The sequence below is a fragment of the Python bivittatus genome, unplaced genomic scaffold, assembly GCF_059951505.1.
Source record: "Python bivittatus isolate LINGU-HERP-01145 unplaced genomic scaffold, Pbiv_v1 ctg000410_np1212, whole genome shotgun sequence".
NCBI lineage: Eukaryota > Metazoa > Chordata > Lepidosauria > Squamata > Pythonidae > Python > Python bivittatus.
This window is the reverse complement of record NW_028277067.1, coordinates 334,570-354,995: the sequence shown is the minus strand read 5'-3', so window position 1 is coordinate 354,995 and position 20,426 is coordinate 334,570. Positions and strand designations below refer to the sequence as shown.

The 20,426-nt window shown below is 37.8% G+C and overlaps 1 protein-coding gene and 1 pseudogene across 1 annotated transcript in view; both read right to left on the bottom strand.

The window, feature by feature from the left end:
• LOC107326497 (uncharacterized) overlaps positions 1 to 7,683 on the bottom strand; it is a 50,043-nt gene extending 42,360 nt beyond the window's left edge. Inside the window, exon 1 of the mRNA XM_088143280.1 lies at positions 7,533 to 7,683. Coding sequence (XP_087999406.1) covers positions 7,533 to 7,584 — 52 coding nt within the window. The 5' untranslated portion in view covers positions 7,585 to 7,683. The remainder of the gene's footprint in view (positions 1 to 7,532) is intronic.
• A 3,928-nt stretch (positions 7,684 to 11,611) lies between these two features.
• On the bottom strand, positions 11,612 to 11,672 carry LOC148215430 (U6 spliceosomal RNA; annotated as a pseudogene).
• Between the last annotated feature and the right edge of the window lie 8,754 nt (positions 11,673 to 20,426).

Below are 20,426 nucleotides of genomic sequence, written 5' to 3'. Positions count from 1 at the left end.
GGCATTCTCTCACTTCTTGGCTACCTAATCTTGGGTGATTGAAATCTCTGTGTCTGTCATTGTTATTACAGGTGAAACTCGAAAAATTAGAATATCGTGCAAATGTTCATTTATGTCAGTAAGGCAACTCAAAAGGTGAAACCAATATATGAGATAGACACATTACATGCAAAGCGAGATATGTCAAGCCTTACTTTGGTATAATTGTGATGATTATGGCATACAGCTTATGAAAACCCCAAATTCACAATCTCAGAAAATTAGAATATTACATGACATCAATAACACAAGGATTGGAAATAGAACAATATCGGACCTCTGCAAAGTATAAGCATGCATATGTACTCAGTACTTGGTTTGGGCCCCTTTTGCAGCAATGACTGCTGCAATGCGGCGTGGCATGGATGCTATCAGCCTGTGGCACTGCTGAGGTGTTATGGAAGACCAGGATGCTTCAATGGCGGCCTTCAGCTCCGCTGCATTGTTCGGTCTCATGTCCCTCATCTTTCTCTTGGCAATGCCCCATAGAATCTCTATGGGGTTCAGGTCAGGCGAGTTTGCTGGCCAATCAAGCACAGTAATCCCATGGTCATTGAACCAGGTTTTGGTACTTTTGGCACTGTGGGCAGGTGCCAAGTCCTGCTGGAAAATGAAGTCAGCATCCCCATAAAGCTCATCTGCAGAAGGAAGCATGAAGTGCTCCAAAACCACCTGGTAGATGGCTGCGTTGACCCTGGACTTAATGAAGCACAGTGGACCAACACCAGCAGATGACATGGCTCCCCAAATCAACACAGACTGTGGAAACTTCACACTGGACTTCAAGCATCATGCATTGTGTGCCTCTCCATTCTTCCTCCAGACTCTGGGTCCTTGGTTCCCAAATGAGATGCAAAAGTTGCTCTCATCAGAAAAGAGGACTTTGGACCACTGGGCAACAGACCAGTTCTTTTTTTCTGTAGCCCAGGTAAGACGCTTCTGACGTTGTTTGTTGTTCAGGAGCGGCTTGACAAGAAGAATACGACATTTGAAGCCCATGTCCAGGATCCGTCTGTGTGTGGTGGCTCTTGATGCACTAACTCCAGCCTCAGTCCACTCCTTGTGAAAGTCCCCAACACTTCTGAATGGCCTTTTCCTGACAATCCTCTCCAGGCTGCGGTCATCCCTGCTGCTTGTGCGCCTTTTTCTACCACACTTTTCCCTTCCACATAACCTTCTATTGATGTGCTTTGATACAGCACTTTGGGAACATCCAACTTCTTTTGCAATTACCTTTTGGGGCTTTCCCTCCTTATGGAGGGTGTCAGTGATGGTTTTCTGCACAACTGTCAGGTCAGCAGTCTTTCCCATGCTTGTGATTCCTATTGAACCAGCCTGAGTGACCATTTAAAGGCTCAGGAAGCCTTTGTTATGGATTCATTAGCTGATTAGAGTGGGACACTTTGAGCCTAGAATATTGAACCTTTTCACACTATTCTAATTTTCTGAGATTGTGAATTTGGGGTTTTCATAAGCTGTACGCCATAATCATCACAATTATACCAAAGTAAGGCTTGACATGTCTCGCTTTGCATGTAATGCGTCTATCTCATATATTGGTTTCACCTTTTGAGTTGCCTTACTGACATAAATGAACATTTGCACGATATTCTAATTTTTCGAGTTTCACCTGTATCTGTTCTATGTTAATACTTTGTGGTAGTTTTTAATGCGTAAACTGCTTATATTATGTGTGCTCTCCTGCCCACAAAATTTTGTTTTCCCATTGTGCTACAACACCATCACTCACTGCTGCAGAAATAACAGCCATTAGGGCTAAACTGGACTGCAAGTACAAAGGGGAACAACCCCACCAGGAACTCATGAGCCCTTAGAGACTCTATATTATTAGGCTCAAAGAGGGGAGGGAATTTTTTTTTATATGTTTACAATAAGGAAAGACTGTATAGGAAAAATAGTAATGCTGGTTCCTGTCAGTATAAACAAGTGAATATTTCATGTAGCAAAATCTATATAAAGGAAGACATATATACTGTATGTATAGAAAAACACATGTATAGGAAAGATAAAATGCTCATTGGTTTAGCTCTAGATAAAGAGACATCTGCTTAATTATAAATAAGGAGGCATCTGCCATAATTCTAAGATAAGGAAACATCCATTTTAGCAGAATATGGAAGGAAGGAAGGATTGTACAGGAGGAAAATGTTCATGCTGATAGAGCAGAACATAACACATTTCATTCTATTGATAATGATTGGGTAAATCTTTAAAACACCTATAAAAAGTAGACAGGGAAGCAGTCCTACTGCGGCCGCTGATCCGAAGTTAATTAATGAATTTGAACTGAATAAACATATTTCCTTTGACTCTCCACTGATCGACTAGTGATTTTTATTAAATTCCTGGCTTGGGAAATGAACAGAGAAAAAAGAAGAGGTCTGATTCTTCTGACCCTGTGCTATAGCCAGGCCTGAAGTCAGACTGAAATGGTTTAAGCTAATTGCCTTCCTCTATGCATGTTTCTAGTTGGAAGACCTCCACCCTATTTAGGAACTTGCCCAGGAAAAGCTTATTTCCAGGTAAAAGGTAGTTATCCAAAATATATCTTACAAAATAACAGACTCCAATGAGACTCTGTCAAATCCAAAAAGCTTCCACACTTTGCCCTCATAACTTTGTGGAAGAAATCAACCATGACTGGGGTCCCAAACAGAGTGCTCACAGGCACAAGTGCCTCTGCACAGTCATGCTGAGGCCTCTGCCATACTATCTGTTCCTACTCAAGTGAATGGTTGAATTTCTCACTCTGTTCATTTGCATGAGGAGGAGAAATGTCCCTACTGGAAACCAATCCTGGTAGCAATAGAAGCCACCCCCCACCCCCCGGCATTTGCCAAGGGTCTGTCCTGCCTCAGGAACAGTAAGAACTGAGTTAGAAATGCAAACTCCTGAATGTGCTCCTATCGGTTGGAGGAAGGAAGCCACAGGATTGCCCGGTCAGAGCTACTCCAGAAGCCTGGATTTTATCGTGTTTTTATGGGTATAAATTGCTTCCAAATTTTGCGGGTGTCATTTTGGGAATGCTAATTGGCATTGCCAAAAACTTGCCAAGAAAACTGAAGGGATTTGTTCAGGCAGTTGTCAGGAGTCAACACTGACTTGAAGGCGCACACACACACAATTGGCTAAAAGCAGTAAAAAACAGAAATTGCCTTTGTTATGGAATGAATCAGTAGAACAGTAACTGTACATTTTGCCCTATATCTCAGATTCTAGGAAGTAGAAAGATAAATTCTGTGTTTAAAAATCAATACTAAGAATCTGGAGAATATGATTCATCTGGAGAATGATGTTTCATCATCATTCAATCCCCTCTTTTAATGCCTATGTAGAAAACAAAAATAAGGAGGTTTCTTCACATTGGTGAATTGCAAGGCCTTCATGACACCCATTTTGTGACTAACCACATGTACACACACCACGGGAGCCATTTTGTGGCTTTGCTCTCTGCATTTCTTTTTTAATCCCAAATATTACTAAATTTCCCAAAGGGAAAAATCCTGGTTATGATGTGGGGTGGGAAGAAAAACACAGGTCAGAGGAAGATCTGTTGACTGTCTCTTCCTGCTTTGTCCTCTCTATTCCCCAAAGAAGATAAAAAAGAATAAGAAAGGCTGGATAGTCCATGATTTTACTGTCTGAAATGAACCAGCAAATGGTGCTCCTTTCCTACTCAAGTTAGGGGATATAAAGCCCACAGCTACCATGTAAAGCAGAAAATCCTGTCATATCCTGGCAGTAAAATAAAATAAGTAATAACACTTTTCATTTTATCCAACATCTTTTGCCTGGTTGTAGGACTATCCAAGATGGCTTCCTTTCTTCTTTGATAGCAAGTCAAATTTAGAAACTGGAAACAAAAATGATGGCCTTCAGACAATAATTAAAAATAACTTCCAGAAATTAAAAGAGGGGTGTTGCTTCATAATCTTGATGTCATGCCCATAGAATATTAAAAAAAGGTTGCGTGAATTTTGTAGGGAGAATATGTGGCTTTAGTTAGGTTATATTTTGTTTTGCTGTTCTTAAGATACACTGGCATTGTTATCCAATTAAATAAAAATTAAAGATGGATAACTTCTTCAGGGTTCCTTTGTTGGACTAGATCTATCCACTGTACAATATAGTTTAAGCTATCCAATAATATCCATCCATTCAATTCCAGGAAAGTGAGTCTTATCTTACCCTATCAAACTGCATGAAGCCAAGCACTTCACTAGTGTGCAAGGCACTGTCAGAAAAGACACTCTCTTGACAGTAAGAGTCAATGTAGATAAATATTAAAGAAAAATGGGGGTATGAGCTACACCTTTTATTTATCCAATGCAAAGAGCTTGCCCCAACCTTAATTTTCTATCTCCCAAGGTGGTTCTTCATCCCAATTCAAACACTGGATAAGTAGAAAGTTTGGTATATGATAGAACAGGAATTAGGCCCCCTTTTGAGCTGGACTGCCATATTCCCTTTCTGGGGACTGCATGGGAAAACTGAGAAAATAACTTTTCAGGCTTTACTTCATCTGCTTCAAGAAGCAGGTAGGCTAATGATGGGGGAGACCACTATTTTATTCATTTATTTATTTATTCATTTATTCATTTATTCATTTATTTATTTGCTATTGCTCAGTTGTTTGTGTTATTTTAGGAAACCACTGCTTCACAGAGCCAGTCCTGCCATTAGGTAGAAATAAGCAATGACCTCGAATGGCAGATGTTGAGGGCAGCAATGGCAGCTCTGCAGCCATTCTGATGCCAGGACACACTTCTTTCTTGGAAGAAAGTCTTCTCTGGGCACATATTCTGTCCTGCATTACCTCAACCAGTGTTTCTCAACTTGGCAGCTTGAAGATGTGTGATTCATGGCTGGGGAATTCTGGGAGTCGAAGTTCTCCGATCTTCAAGCTGCCAGGGTTGAGAAACACTGATCTAAACTAACTGGCTATCCTTAGGTGAAGGTGGAAGTCCCTATTTCATTGTCAATGTTGAAGGGAGATTCAACTGCCAGTCTGAATGGCTTTTGAAAATGGATTGGAAGTCATACAATGCTGCACTTTGCCTCAGGCAGCAGAATCTTCCTGGACTAGCCCTGCTGCTCTAGGGCATCTTGAAGCAGTGACTTCTGACAGAACCATTTTCAACAATCTTCACCCTTTTCAAAAAGAAAAGGGATTAAGGAACCGGCACGCAGACCAGAGTTTCCCTGTCGCATCTCCCTTAATAAGCCACAAAATATTTTCAGTCTCAGCAATGTATTTTGGATGGAGGAATATAAAAGCATTGCTGAAATATCCTGAGCCATCAGAATTCATCCTCTTCCTTTTTAAAAAATTGTATCTTTACATTTCTTTCAAAAAAGAAAAAAAATGAAAGCAAAAGAAACAAAAGAGGGGGGAAATAAACAAAAATAAAACATGAACAGAATAAACAGGGATTTTACAAGCATCATAGAATCAGATTAAAATTCGCAATATTTCATTACTTGGTTTTAAATAATTGAATATATTCCAGTATATAGTTCTGAAAACTACAGAATTCATTTTAAAAATCCAAGCAATATATAAATATCAACAGCAGTAGTCAGTAAAGTATAAATCATTGAATAAGATTAAAAGTTGCAGAAAATTCTATCCAAGCTACTGAAAATCTATTCAGATTTAACAGATCCAATAGAACTAAAACATGAAGACTTTATTTTAAGAGAAGCCCAAATTTTGGATGTAGTACAAGCCCATTTAGAATTACAGTCCAAAAATGCTTTCCACTTTGAGTTAAATTGTGTCAGATTTACTTTTGAGAGAATGAAATTATTTTGAACATTGAGGCATATTCCCACAATTTAATTTGCTATTCTTTCACAGAGAGAATGGTATGTCTTTTCCAGTAGGAAGCGCAGAGTATCCTTGCAGTTGTTACCATTTAGTTCAGTATACTTTATGGAAATATAAGCTTTAATAACATTTAATCAGAAAATAGCAGGTTGAAAAGGAAATTCAATTTCTAGAATTTGTTTTTCTAGTATAAATTATTTTCCAAAACTTATGAACTTCACAACAGTGCACCAGTTATGAAAAATGATCCAACCTGGATACTGCATTTCCAGCAATTTAGTAATCCATACTAGTGCAATGTACCAGCAGTAAAATATCCCAATTTTCTGTATGCATGATTCTTCCATTGGAATTTCTATTACCGCATATCCATTATTATATCTAGGTCCTGCATTCTTTGAATTTATCCTACTCCTGATCAAATACTCATGAAAGAAGGGAAGGATCTTTGAAAAAAATGCAGCGGTCTGGGGGGTATGTCCACCACGTACCAGGATGTATAATTGCAAAGAACAGTGCCAAAGAGATATCTGAGGACTGATGAACTTGACCAAGATATTGATTGCTAAGTGAATATTCCTAAGACTAAGAAACAGATCAACTACATTTTGTAGTACCGTGTTCTTGGTGTGTCAAACCATCCTTCCCCAATCTATTATTCTCCAGATATGTTGGGTTACAAACCACAATTCAATATATTTAAAGTGTACCAGAAGGCAACCTGAAGTTGTTGTACGTTCTGATTAGTCAGAACAGTTATATTTTATAATCCCTCCTGCTTACAGATGAACAGTTTGCAATAATTTCAAGTGAAAACAACTATATCTCCCTAGAGAACACTGGAGAATTACTATTTATTATTTGAAAGAAAGAATAAATCTTACTGCAACAAAATCTTGTAACAAGGTACGTAATATATCAAAACAAAATAATTATATTGCTTTAATACTAACATGATTTTATATTTATGCTAAAAACTATTAAAAATGTGGATTAAGTATCACCTGAGTTCCTTTTCTATAAAAGCATATATATATATTACAGAAATGGCAATCCTTCTGTTCTCATTTTGCAAATTTCAGAATATGGGATTTACAATTAATTTTGATAAAGTTAAGCAAATATCTTGTATAGCTTGTGACATTTCATATTTGACATTTCATGTCATAGTTTGCATGAAAATTCCACAAATTATTCATATTTCTCCACTTTCTATAGTGGTTTTATTGTACTGTAAGATTTCTACAGGTCTACTTACAGAGTTTTGGTTAAATTCTTCAATTTATTCTTAAATTATCAAAAATTAGCATACGGGCATACTAACTAATTAAATGAATGTGTGTATGTGCGTTCAACCATAAGAGTCACTCAACTACTTCAGAAGATGCACCTTTTACACACACAGGAACTCTTTCCTAGTTCCTAGTCACCTATGCCTAAGATTTATGATTTTTCTTAATTAGCTCACATATTTTGGTACCAGATCCAAATGAACCCACTTTATCTTTTTGGTCAAGCCCACTTCAACTATTCTGAGAGACTGAAACATAAATAACAACAATGTTGGAATATAGAAAGATGGGATATAACGTCAGTTAAAATATATAAATACCAGCTTATTTGAGGTCTTAACTCTACTCACCTGTTTCAGCAACGTGGAAGATGAAGAAAAAGAGAAACAGGATCTTTGTCATCTGTTAGCCCCCAAAGCCGTTGGGTGATCTAAATTGGTAATGTTAAAGTAGGACTCAACCACCTTGCAGCCTAATTTCTGAAAAAGGAATGAGAATTCAGAACCTTGGACTCTTGAAAAAAGGAGGGAGGAATGATTATTAGCAAACACTGAGACACAGTATTGTTTTCTGGTAGTGAGTAAGAAAAAGCAGTAAAATTAGGGTGGAACTTGGCCAGTGAGTGTAGGAGAGAAGAAAGTCCATGTTAACTTGCTAGATGCCCTTGGCAAGTCTTCCTTCCTTCTCACTAAATGACTGAAAGAAACACCTCAAAATTGTGTGAATAAAAAGAAGGGCAATAAAGAGGCATGAATCCCCAGAGACAGGTGACAGGTTTTAGAGTGTCTGTCTATCTGTCTGTCTACCTATCTAATCAGTCAGAAAACTGCTTTTGGCCCAAGAATCAACGTAGTGTAAGAAAAAACAAATGCACGCATAACCACCCAGTCCCAAGAGAGGCGAATATGTGTAGCTCAGGGTTGAACTGTGGAGTCTGAGCTTGGCTTTTTTCTTGCAGACGTTTCATTACCTGGCTAGGTAACATCTTCAGCACTAAAATGGGATGGGGTTTGCTCTCTATTTATATACTGTGGTATGCCTTGCCAGTGCTGGTGGGGGTGGGGGTTTTGTTTTGCTCCTCTGGTAGGTCCTTGATTAGCATATGTTTGCTGCTTGATTGTGTGCCTGGTGGTAACCTTTGCTTATCTGGGTGATGATTGCTGGTGATTGATTGCTGTTGAGGGGATCTTCTGGTCTTTTGTCTCTTTCGAATAGTATGTAGATGCTGTTTATCTCTATGTGTCTGTTAATTGCTGCCTTGTCTGAATACCAAGTTCCAAGAATTCTCTTGCATTTGTGGATTTAGCTTGGTCTAAACCCAAGTTAAACCCAGTCCTACAGCAACTATAGTTCTAGTCTTAGCTCCAGACTAGCTTTGATTATAGTCTTGGGCATGTTATTTGCTCGCTTTCAGCCTCAAAGGAATGTGACATGGCTTTAAAACCCCATGTTTGAAAAGCATGCATTACTCCAGCAACATAGCTCTTTCCAGTTTTATTTTTGCATATTAGTTAAATCTATTCCTTGTCTTTGCTCCAGAAGCTCAAATTGTCATGGCTAGCATTCCCTCGTCTAATTTTGTCCACATTTTGCCAGCCCTGTGAGGTTGGTTGGCCTGAGACAGAGTGACTGCCTAAAGTCATGCAAAGAGCTTCTATGGCTGGAAAGTGGAGTTTAACTGGGCTTTTCCCAGCCTAGACAACACTTTAATTGCTACATCACTGGCTCTCAGTTTTGTATAACTGGTGTAATTCTTGCAGGAGAAATTATCTGGCATAAAACTGAATATTTTTCAATAAACTGTTTACTATTGAATGATACAGCTTTATTTTCTGTACAGTACAGCCCTCGCTGACAATGCAACCTGTAGGATTAAAATGTAGAGCTGATTCACACCACTGGCTTGCCCCTGCATGAGTCTGGGCTACTGACTATACCTCAAGGGCAGGTATGAATGACATCACCCTCTACCTACTCCTAAACACCTGGGAAGACAACCTCTGCCCATCTTGTTCTTCTATACATCAAAAGTAGTGTTATCTGACTTGTGCGCGTGCTGTCCAGTTTGTCTGGTGTGCTTCACTTCATTGTAGGCAAGCCCTTTCACTTGAATTGGCTACTGTGTGATATGCCAGAAATATCCCCTCCCCTCTGGACAGTGGTTGCTACTTAAGGCAGAGACAGTGAAGAGAGGAGGAGGAGGAGGAAAGAGGGAAGAAAACTGGATGGAAATGGGACAAGAGGAAGAAATAACTGGACAAGGAAGAAACAAAAAGAGAGAGAAGCCCTATTTAAAACTTATAAAAAGGGTTAAATTCAGCAAACTATTCCTTTCAAGAAAGAGCTGAGATTCAGGCTCATGTTTGCAAGTATCAAGGTTTTGCAAGAAGGAGTAATGTCTGCAGCTATTTGCAACTCTTCGTTTCCAATAATTTTTTCATTCTTAGTGAATGCAAGACTCACAAAAAATTATATGGTTACAAAATGACTCATCTTCCTATCAGCTAAACAAGGTAGCCCATCGAGAATATTCCATCTGAGTGCCATACATATTAAGTTGGTTCAGTGCAAGAGGCCTTTTCTCACTTGCAGTTAACCACTCTGCCGTATTCCTACGGTGTTGTTTCCACCTCATCTTCAGCCCATGAATAAGACCAACTTAAATAATCTCTAGGTGCTCCTGCTTTAAAGTAGTTTTTCCTCTTTAAGCCAGCAGCACTAAGGCAGTTTCAGTATGTGTAAAATCTGATGAATCTGACACACTTTGCTGATTATTCTGTAGACAGTGCAATGAGGTGACCTATAGGGTGTGGGTACAGCCCTGCACGTATTGGAAAGTCTTCATTTATTTGTTAAAGATTATTAAACAAAATATGCATCAGTAGAGGTGGAACTGAACAATGTAGGTAAGGAAGCAGACAGGAAGAATGAGAACTGTTCGTAGAAGAAATATACAGCACGAGAAAAGGGTTATGAGGAACTCTGTCTTTGGAGACAAAATGTAAGCAGTTGCAGAGTCATGAAGAAATCAAGTTATCTAATGCAATAAAATAATTTCTTTCAGTTTACAGTGGCCTGGGCTATTTTTAAATTGAAAGAACATTCCACTGTTCTCTACTTCTGATCAAAACTCTCCACATGGTTTGATTTTCTTTCCTTTCTACTCCTGCTTTCCTTTTTTTCCTCTGACTTTCCTTTTTATCTTTGTGCCTCTCCCCACTGTTGATTTATAATACTTCTTGAGCCAGGAAAGTGAGTAAACAGGCGCACAGTGGGGAATACCAATGGAGAGGAAGGTGTTAGCTGTCCAAGCTGAGCAGGTTAGGAGGCAAAAGCCTTCAGCGTGTAACTGATTAAGGTCTTGTCAATTTTAAGCAGCCCCATAAGCTGGCTGGAGGGCACTAATCAACTAATTAAGGTTACAGAGCAGAGCTTGTTCACTTGTGATTAGCACTTATTAGGGAAGAACTGCTCAAGAAGAGATAGCTTGTTAGATACTCAAAAAGCCAGACAATGTTTGCTTTAAGGCTATGCCCACGGAACAAAGGACATGAGGACAAAAAGAAGGGCCTGTTTTTGCTGGATGTCTGGTAACCTTAGCCCTATTACTAATTCCTATCCTGTCTCTGTAGCTTCTGTTCCCAAAGCCTAACAGATTTTACATACCAAATGTTAAAATAAAGGGGGGAAACAATACTTTTAACCCTGATAGAAGCTAAGGGCAATCTAAGGCTCTCTCATTCATGGACTGAGGATGAGAGGAGGACAGTATCATGGGGACACAGCAGGAAATAGTTGTTGCACATAAAAAGCAGGTGGAGCTTTGATTGCACTGTCATGGTCACCATCTCAACATTTTTGATCATACCCTGTGGACACCCCTGTGTGCTATAGTTAGGTTCAATAGGAACAAGGCCTCTGTCATTTTCTCAGCCTCTTCCTTCCAAAAATTTTGGATTCAGCTCCTTTCAGTCTTAATGGCAGTTGGCAATCGGAAAGAAACAAAATTGTACAGGTAGTCCTTGCTTATCAACTGCCTCATTTAGCGACCATTCAAAGTTATGACTCTGTAAAAATAACTTTGCAACCAATCTGCACATTTACGACCACTGCAGTGTCCCGTGATCATGTGATTGTCATTGAGGTGCTTTGCAACTAGTTTGCAACAAGCAGAGTTTTAAGGGGTGGGGTTCTTTATGGTAATAAAAAATAACTAGGAACAAATGAGACAAGGAATGATTTTCCATCTTTAATTTCAAACCCCAAATGTATAGAAGAAAAAAAAGTATATAGCAAAGAATTTCTAGCAGGCCTGTTTGAAGGATGAACATTACCATCTTGGCTGCCTGCCTCTTCCTCTATGTTCAGCAGCATCCAACAGGCTACCTACTGATACAATGTAAAGCACAGAAAAAGGAGTAAGGAATAAGGCCAAGCTAATTTTCTCTGTATTGTTCCAATTTTAGTATATGTGCTGCTGAAGCGAGCACTGGAATAGTAAGCAATGATTAAAAGCATGAGATAAAAGCAAAAGAAATATAGATTAAATGTACTTTACAACAAGACTGTTCTCTATATAGGTAATCCTCACTTAACATCTATACATTCAGCAACTGTTCAAAGTTACGATGGTGCTGAAATAATGAACTTAAAACTGGTCCTCGAAGTTCTGGCCATTGCAGCGCCCTTGTGGCCCTGTAAACAAAATTTGGGCTGCCTACATTTACGAATGCCAGAGCCTTCTTTCCCACTGGCCTTCTTTCACGTCCTGGCTGGGTCCTTCTTTTGCAAAAGAAGGCCCTGGCTGTGCCAGCATGAAAGAAGGTTCTGGCTGCGCTGGTGCAAAAGAAGAAGGCATGAAAGAAGTCTCCAGCTGGTAGTGGTACATGGTACAGCAGGCACAGCAGTGGGCGGGGCTGGGTGGATGGTAAGTGGGTGGCAGCAGGTAAATGGGCAGCCAAAAGAATAGGGATGGGGGAGATAGGTTGGTGGGGGGAGTTGAAGTGGAGGCAGTCCCTTACCTTATTTCAAGAATGGCTTGGATCTGGGTGGGTCCTCACCTAATGACTATGTGGGACTCGCTCAACAACAGCAACTGGGAATGCTGGAACAGCCATCGCTAAGCAGGACGGTCACATGACATTTCACTTAAGGACCATGCCACGTAGCAACAGAGTTGCTTGTTCCAATTGGGGTCTTTAAATGAGGGCTACATGTACTGTACCTCTCTACACCTTTCTGTCCTTGCAAACGATCCTTGCTTTCACCATAACCATCTCTATACATTGCCTTTAAAAAAAAAAAAAATCCACCTCTCCTTTTGAGAATCTCATTAAATCCATCCAGTCACCACTTTCTCAATCTTCCCTTTCCTCTCAGCCCATTTACTTCTCCTTTCAATACTTGCTTTGTGATTTGATCCTCATCCTTTTTCTTTATTTGACCAATCACCTCAATATACTTATTTTTATATTTTATTTTATTTTATTTTAAAATAATTTATCTTATTTCATTGTCACTCTTTTTTTTAACTGAATCCATATTCATTCATCACCATTCATTCTTGACTCTCTATCTTCTTGTTTTACCATACAGGCATTAAACAACCTATTCCTACATTCAACATGTTTACATTTCTCTTGACTCACCCAACTTTCACTTTCCTATAATGAAGTGGGCAGAAGCATGCTCTTAAAAAGACATTTTTGCTTCTTTAAACAAACCATCATTCCTTACAACTGATTACATACTATCTACACCATTTCTACCAGCATTTACATATAATTTCTCCATCCAGTTTTCTATCTTTAGTAAACATTCTACAAGTTAGATGCATTTATTTATCAAATTTCTGTACAGTTGCAATCTAAAAGACTAAGAGTCTACACAACAGTCAAAATTGTAAAGCAATCCATGGTACACAGTAATGAAAGCATCCATGATAGATGATAAACAGTATCAACATAGAGTAATATATTACAGCCACAAGAACCTATTTGCATCATCACAGCATCCTTCTCAACTAAAAAGGCCCTCTTTACTCTATTCCACAATCAAGAGAAAAATCCTTCTGCATCTACTTACTTTAGTTATTCTCCATTTATGTATGATTTGCAGTTGTTCATTCTATTTTCCCTGTCAGACAACTATCTTGGTCTTCAACACAGTTTTCAATCCATACTCCTTGCTGTATCATACAAGCTAACATTAACTGCAAATAATTTGGGTTCTTGGCCAATAATATGGCATTGTCTGCAAACAAAAGTCAGTACACATTCACATTCTGAATCAACACCCCCCACCTCCCAACATCACCAGAAATACTCCTTATGCATGTATTTTTAATAGCTCCTAGCTGGTATGATATAAGCAGCAGTATGTTGGCTTGCAAGGTACTCTCTAGAATAGAGATTCTAGCTTGCATAGAAGAGTGTGAACATATTTGGGCTGAAGTCTGAACTTTAGTTACACTTACGGCATGCTGACCAAAACCGTCCCCCAAACTGACTGGTACTGTTCTTGCCATTGGCAGGAAATGTGGCATGTGGCATGGGTATGAGTAAAGCTGGTGATCTAGTCTTACACCTTCTTGTTCTAATTGAAAATCTCCACTGATGAAAGTCATGATGGACAAAGGAGGTTAGTATCTATGGACCCACCTAGTAGCATACAGAGCAGTGCAACCTGGAACAAGAGTAATAAATAGTAAAGGGTATGAATTAATGGATGAAAGATACAAAAGATAAATGTGTAAGTTGTATATCTGTGAAAGTAAGAGAAAGGAGGATTTAATCTAAATGAAGATGGTCTTATCTTGGGAAGTGGAGTTGATGAATATATGCAGGGAAATGAAACTGTAAATTGAATGATGAATGAAGAGGTTAAATATAAGCCAGATGAAGAGGTTAAATATATGCACTGGTGTAATCTAGCTTTCATCCAATGTGTATGAAAGGAAGAACTATGGGTTGGTGATAGTTGCAATGCTGTTCTTCAGTGAACAGAAGAAGCAGAGACAAGTTTAAGGAAAAATTGTGCAAATTCTGGATTGAGGTTGCGTAAATCATAAATCCATCTGTTTTGCAAGGGCCAGGCAAAAGCAGCATTCAGAGTACCAATAAGTAATCCAGCATCAGGGCTGAAGAGGTAAGTTAGGTACAGAAGTTAAGGAATGACAAAAACATAGGTAAGGCATTCTTGGTACCAAGCTAAGACTGTCCGTGAAGTTGTTCCAGCAAGGCATAAGCCTTCTGAACAGCCTTTATTTACTGCTTGAAGACAAACCAAACCAAAAAATGAACATGCAAAGTACAAAAAGAAAAACAACAACAACAAAACACGGCAAACATTTATGCATGTGCAATAAATAAACAAACTTTGAGCATAGAGAATGTGGCATGTGGAATGTCCAGTCCCTCCATGATGTTGATAAACAGCCAGCTCAAAGGTACTAAGAATGAACACATTTCAAGATAACCTTTTTTTGCAACAGTCCAAACACTATTGATCCAGAGTTATTAATAACTAGATAAATTCCACATTTTGGGGACATAATTTAGTGACACATTGTTTTTAAATCTAATCTCCCTTACTAAAACCTTATTGACCTAGTTGAGGTTATGCAGCTCCAGATATATTGAACAACCAGAGGTCATGATCAAATGATGTGTGTTAATGTACCTTTAAATTTATGGCAACTTCAGCAGAGAAAGATAGATACCCATCTCTTTTAAAACATTATCTGAGAAGTCCAATAAACCTGAAAAAGGTTTTTTGATGAATTAGTCTCATGTTAAGATCATAAGAAATATATTTAATATTTTTTAAAACCTCAGACTTGACTTATTGGAACTGATTTGTTGGAATTGGATTCTCCAATTTTTTATTCCAAATTTCTTGGAATTTATATTTACATTTGTAACATTCTCCAATTCTCAGTAAAACTGAATAGCCTCTTTTAAAAATTTTATCTAATATAGTCAAACCCACCAATGCAATGGGTTGAAATGTAATAAAATGTTTTAATTTAATATATTGTTGTTCAGCAACTTTAGGTAGGATTGTAACCATTCAAACTTTTTAAAGGTACAATTAACAATGGATTGATCTAGGTTCTTAATCCCATTTGTAGCCCCAGTTAAAACAAAAACAACAAACTTTCCTTGCCATTTTTAAATAAGAATTATTCTAAATAATCACTTTCTCATGAGAACAAGAAAAATCTTGAGTTTTTTTTCCTAATAATAGCCAAGTATATCTAATTAGCTTTAATGCCAGGAATACAACTATATTCCAGCTTTAATTAGAACCAAATATTTGCCAGGATTTTCTAGGTGCCAAGTAACATATCTCAAGATAATTGTAATAATATGCTGCCCGACTCCCAGCGACTTTTGTGCCTGCAGGAGTACATATTTAAATTCATTTTCATCCAAACAACCTCTGAAGTTAATATGTATCTCCAATTGTACAACTGAAAGCCCAGAAAATTAAAATGCCCATATCATATGGGAGTTACAGCTCTGAAAGAGAGAACTTTGGAGTCTGACCATTCCATAAAATCTTTATCATTAACTTATTGATTTGTGTAAAGTAACTTGGAATTAGATACTGCTCATAAAGTACCAGGTGTTTTCATCACATGTTATTCTCCATAAATTCTTGGGTATTCTCAACATTCTATTAATGTTATTAATCTGTGTTACATAATTTAAATATTCACCTCTACTAATACATATAATTTCCTGGGAATAATTATCCCAAATATTTAAGGGATTATTAAACAAAACTCAATTTTTACAGATTTCAACAAAAAACATTATTACCAGTTGGCAACATTGTAGATTTATTTCAATGTTGTGGATAGCCAATAAATTTACCATATTATTATACAACCATCACATTTGATAAAGGAGTCTGATCATCATTAATAATGCCCAAAATATTGTCTGTGTACAATAAATATTTATGTTCAATTCCAACTACTTGTAAAACATGAATATTGTCTAATAAAACATGTCAAAGAATCAAGTTAAATATGAAGAGAAATAATGGACATCCTTGATGGGTTCCACAATACATCTTAATTGATAGAGAAATAATTCCATTTATAGTAACTCAAGCAGAATGGCTAATACATTTTAATCCAAGAAAAAAACTTGACAGGAAATCTAATTAGATGATGATGATGATGATGATGATGATGATACAAACAGTAATGGAATTGAAATGCTGAATGGCCAAACCATCAGGAGCCATCAGGATGAAGCCTACAAGTATCTGGGCATGTTACAGATGGATAACATCAAGTATGGACACATTTAAAAAGTGATCAGTAAAGAATACATTCAAAGAGTGAGAAAATTGTTAAAGACAAAATTGAATGGTGGAAACACCATCAAAGCCATTGATACCTGGGCCATACTTGTTATACAATACACTGCTGGAATTATTAACTAGAGACAAGCTGAACTGGGAAGTTTGGACTGAAATACAAGAAAACTCATGACTATTCACTATGCATTACATCCCTGTAGTGATATTGATAGATTATACATGCCCTGCAGAAATGGAGGCAGATGTTTACTTCAAGTCAAACTGTTGAAGAAGAAAAGCATGCATTGGCTGATTATGTAAAAGACAGTTAAGAACATGCACTGATACAAGTTAAAAATTGGAACTTACTGAATGTACAGGAAACAAAATGTGAATATCAAAATAATGTAATAAAAGCACAAACAGAATCTTGGCAAGGAAAAGCATTACGTGGTCAATTTCTACAAAAGATCAAGGGTAAAGTGGATAAAGATAAAACCTGGCAATGGCTTATAACTGGAACATTAAAAGAGGAAACTGAAGGCTTGATTTTGGCTGCTCAAGAGCAAGCTATTCAAACTAATACAACCAAAATCAATTGCATCAGTTGAATTGAAAAATCAATAAACGATTCAAAGTGCAGATTGTGCAAAGAAACAGAAGGAACAGTAGATCATATACTCAGCTCATTCAAGAAGATCACACAAACTAACTATAAACAATGACATAACACAGTCACCAAAATGATTCCCTGAAACATCTGTAAAAATTATCTGCCAGTAATGAAAAATTGGTGGTAACATATAGTTGAAAAAGTAGTAGAAAATGAGCAGGTTAAAATTCTGTGGGATCTCTGAATACAAACTGATAAACACACACCAGATTTAACTGTGGTTGAAAAGAATAAAGTGTGGATAACTGATGTGGTAATACTAGGGGATAGTAGAATAGAAGACACAGAGTTGGAGAAGATCATAAAGTATCAAGATCTGAAAATTGAAGTTGAAAAATTATGGGATAAACTGGCAGCGGTGGTCCCAGTGGTTATCAGTATACTGGGTGCCAGACCAAAAAGCCTAGGAGAGCACTTAGAAAATCTGCTCATTGACAAAATTTCCATCTGTCAATTACAAAAGGCCACACTGCTTGGATCCGGACTTATACTATGCCGATACATCTTAGGTTCTTGGGAAGAACTTGATGCAAACTCAATGCGAATGAAAGTCAACATCAGCCAAAGAACTGCCAGCTGTGATTTCATGCTGTTGTTTATATAGTAGTAATAATGTGCAACCAACCATAACAACAACAACAACAACAACAACAATGGTGAGACCACAAAACAGACCAAGTAATGAAGAAGCTAAAGTGCTTCCATCCCAGACTTAACAATTGACAAAAAAGTCTGGATAGTGGATATTGCAATACCTGGAGGCAGCAGAATAGAAGAGAAAGAACTGGAGAAAATAATAAAATATAAAGACCTGCAAATAGAAGTAGAATGGCTGTGGCAAAAGAAAGTGAAGATAGTACCAACAGTTATAGGCGCCTTGGGTGCAATCCCAAAACATCTGGAGCACCACTCAAACACCATCGGCATTGACAAAATCACCATCAGTCCATTGCAAAAGGCACCTTTACTTGGAACAGCTTATATCCTGCGATGATACCTTTAACACCATCAAACAACAACATCTGCCTACCCCAGGTCCTTGGGAAGGACTCAATAGGTGGATAAAAATGCCAAATCCAGACTAAATATCTGGCTGGTTGTGCAACCAACCATAATTTCCTAACATATTCTAAAAAATTAATTTGTACTATATCAAAAATTTTTTTCCACATCTAACAAATTTACTATGGCACTTATAAGATTCTCAGATGGAATTCATGAAATAATGTCATATTTTCAGAAGGTGGACAGACTGTACAGGATATGTTATTGACAGTAGCATGTTCTGCAACTTAGTGCTAAACTTGCAGTCCAAATTTTTGCAATTATGGGGATCCTTAGGAATTTTCAAAATAGCAATGATATAGGGTTCATAAAATGATAGGATTCTATTTTCAAAAGGCTCATTATTATCTTCAACAATAGATGGGCCAAGCTTTCTTTGACTTTTTGAATATCGTTTTATAGGAAACTCATCCTACCCAGAGCCTTCTCAGATTCCCTAGAATTATCTAATATTTTCTGCAAAGCTAAAGATGCAGCTAAACTCTAAAAAGCTAAAGGCGGGATAAAAAATAAAAAAAAAAGGAAAAAAATATAAAAGAAAAAAGTAATTAAACTGATGAAAATCAAGAGAAATAAAAATTGGCTGGGATGTTCCTAAACCATCATTAAACTTCTATCTCTCTGTGCTGAAAAAAATATCTGCTTCAAAAACAGATTTGATACTTTTTCAATTCAGAATAAATTTCAGTTCAGCAACACCTGGTTCATAAAATATTCTCACCCCACAATCCAATGATAAGGAAAACCTGCAGGATTAAAAAAAAAAGAAAGGTCTTTATCCTTTGCTGTCTCACAAATTTTGTTGATTATTTGAAAAGCAAATCATGGAAGACCATTGATTCCCCCACCCTCCAATTCTAGTGACATTATTTGCCTGAGAGCTGCAACACTCATATTGTTTCATATTGTTCTCCTGAGGAACTCTTCCACAAATGAATTTAGTCCTCAGTGAGATTGAGATACTGAAGCTGCTACAATTTCAGCAGCATAACCTTTTTCAAGGGATCAGAACAGAACAGAAAGATACGATGAAAGTAAAAAAAATTGCTTACCAATTATTTTTTAATAAGCAAACCAATTGTATTTTTTCCTCCCTCATACACAGGGAGGAAAAAAATGCTATAGTTAACACCGTGCCATCCAGGCTGGAATTTCTGAGTAGCCTTAAGTACACTTGTCCACCCAGGTGTAACTGAAACTCTGCCGCCATGATTTTGCTGGGCTTCAGCTTTCATCATCAGCCTTTCTTTCTTTCTTTCTTTCTTTCTTTCTTTCTTTCTTTCTTTCTTTCTTTCTTTCTTTCTTTCTTTCTTTCTTTCTTTCTTTCTTTCTTTCTTTCTTTCTTTCTTTCTTTCTTTCTTTCTTTCCTATACTTCAGCCAAGCTAGTCTCTGATACTCTTCCTGTCGTCTGCATCCTTAGGGTCTAGAACCCCTTGCCTCTAATTTCAGGTCTAAATCCCCAGCATCAGAGTGGGGAATAATAGCAGATACATTTGGCCTTTCAGGCTTGGCTCCTCTGTATCTGGAATATCCAGTTTCTCAGTCTGGTCTTCTTCTGAAGATGCTGGCATGGCAGGCTGGGCCCTGTTTGGCAGTCTGTTAGTCTTTTGAAAATATTTTTGTTTTGGCAAGACATTCAGGTGACCCCCCATGTTTAGCATATTACCTAAAATTATTACAAAGGTCTAAAAATCTCATCTGAATCTGAGGCTGAAGAAGGAGGCCAGCTGGATGGTCAGCTGAGGCAGCCAACAGGCAACTGGAGAGCTGAGCCAGCAACCAGAGACAATGACAACAACTCCCCTAATTAAGCCATACCAGCAACTGGGGCTGTATAAAAATATCCTCCGGGTCTTTTTGCTTTTTGTGGGAAACAGTTCTCCTGCTTCAGACCTGTGTTTCTGTGGTATCCTGCTCTAAATTCTTCTTGTTCCTCGCCCTGTATTTTGACCCCTGGCTTGACTCTTTGTATCTTCTGTAGAACACTACGGCCACAGACCTTTAGATTATTCCTGTATTGTTGCCTGTGAATACCTCTTGCTAGCAGTTTGCAAACTACTTAAGTCCAAGGAAGATAAAAACTCTGTACTCACCAAGGCTTAATTACTCTCTGTCTATATACTTGCCTTATTACCAGCTACTAACAAAAGGCTTATAATATGACAATAACTTATCTCAGATTCTCCCGGG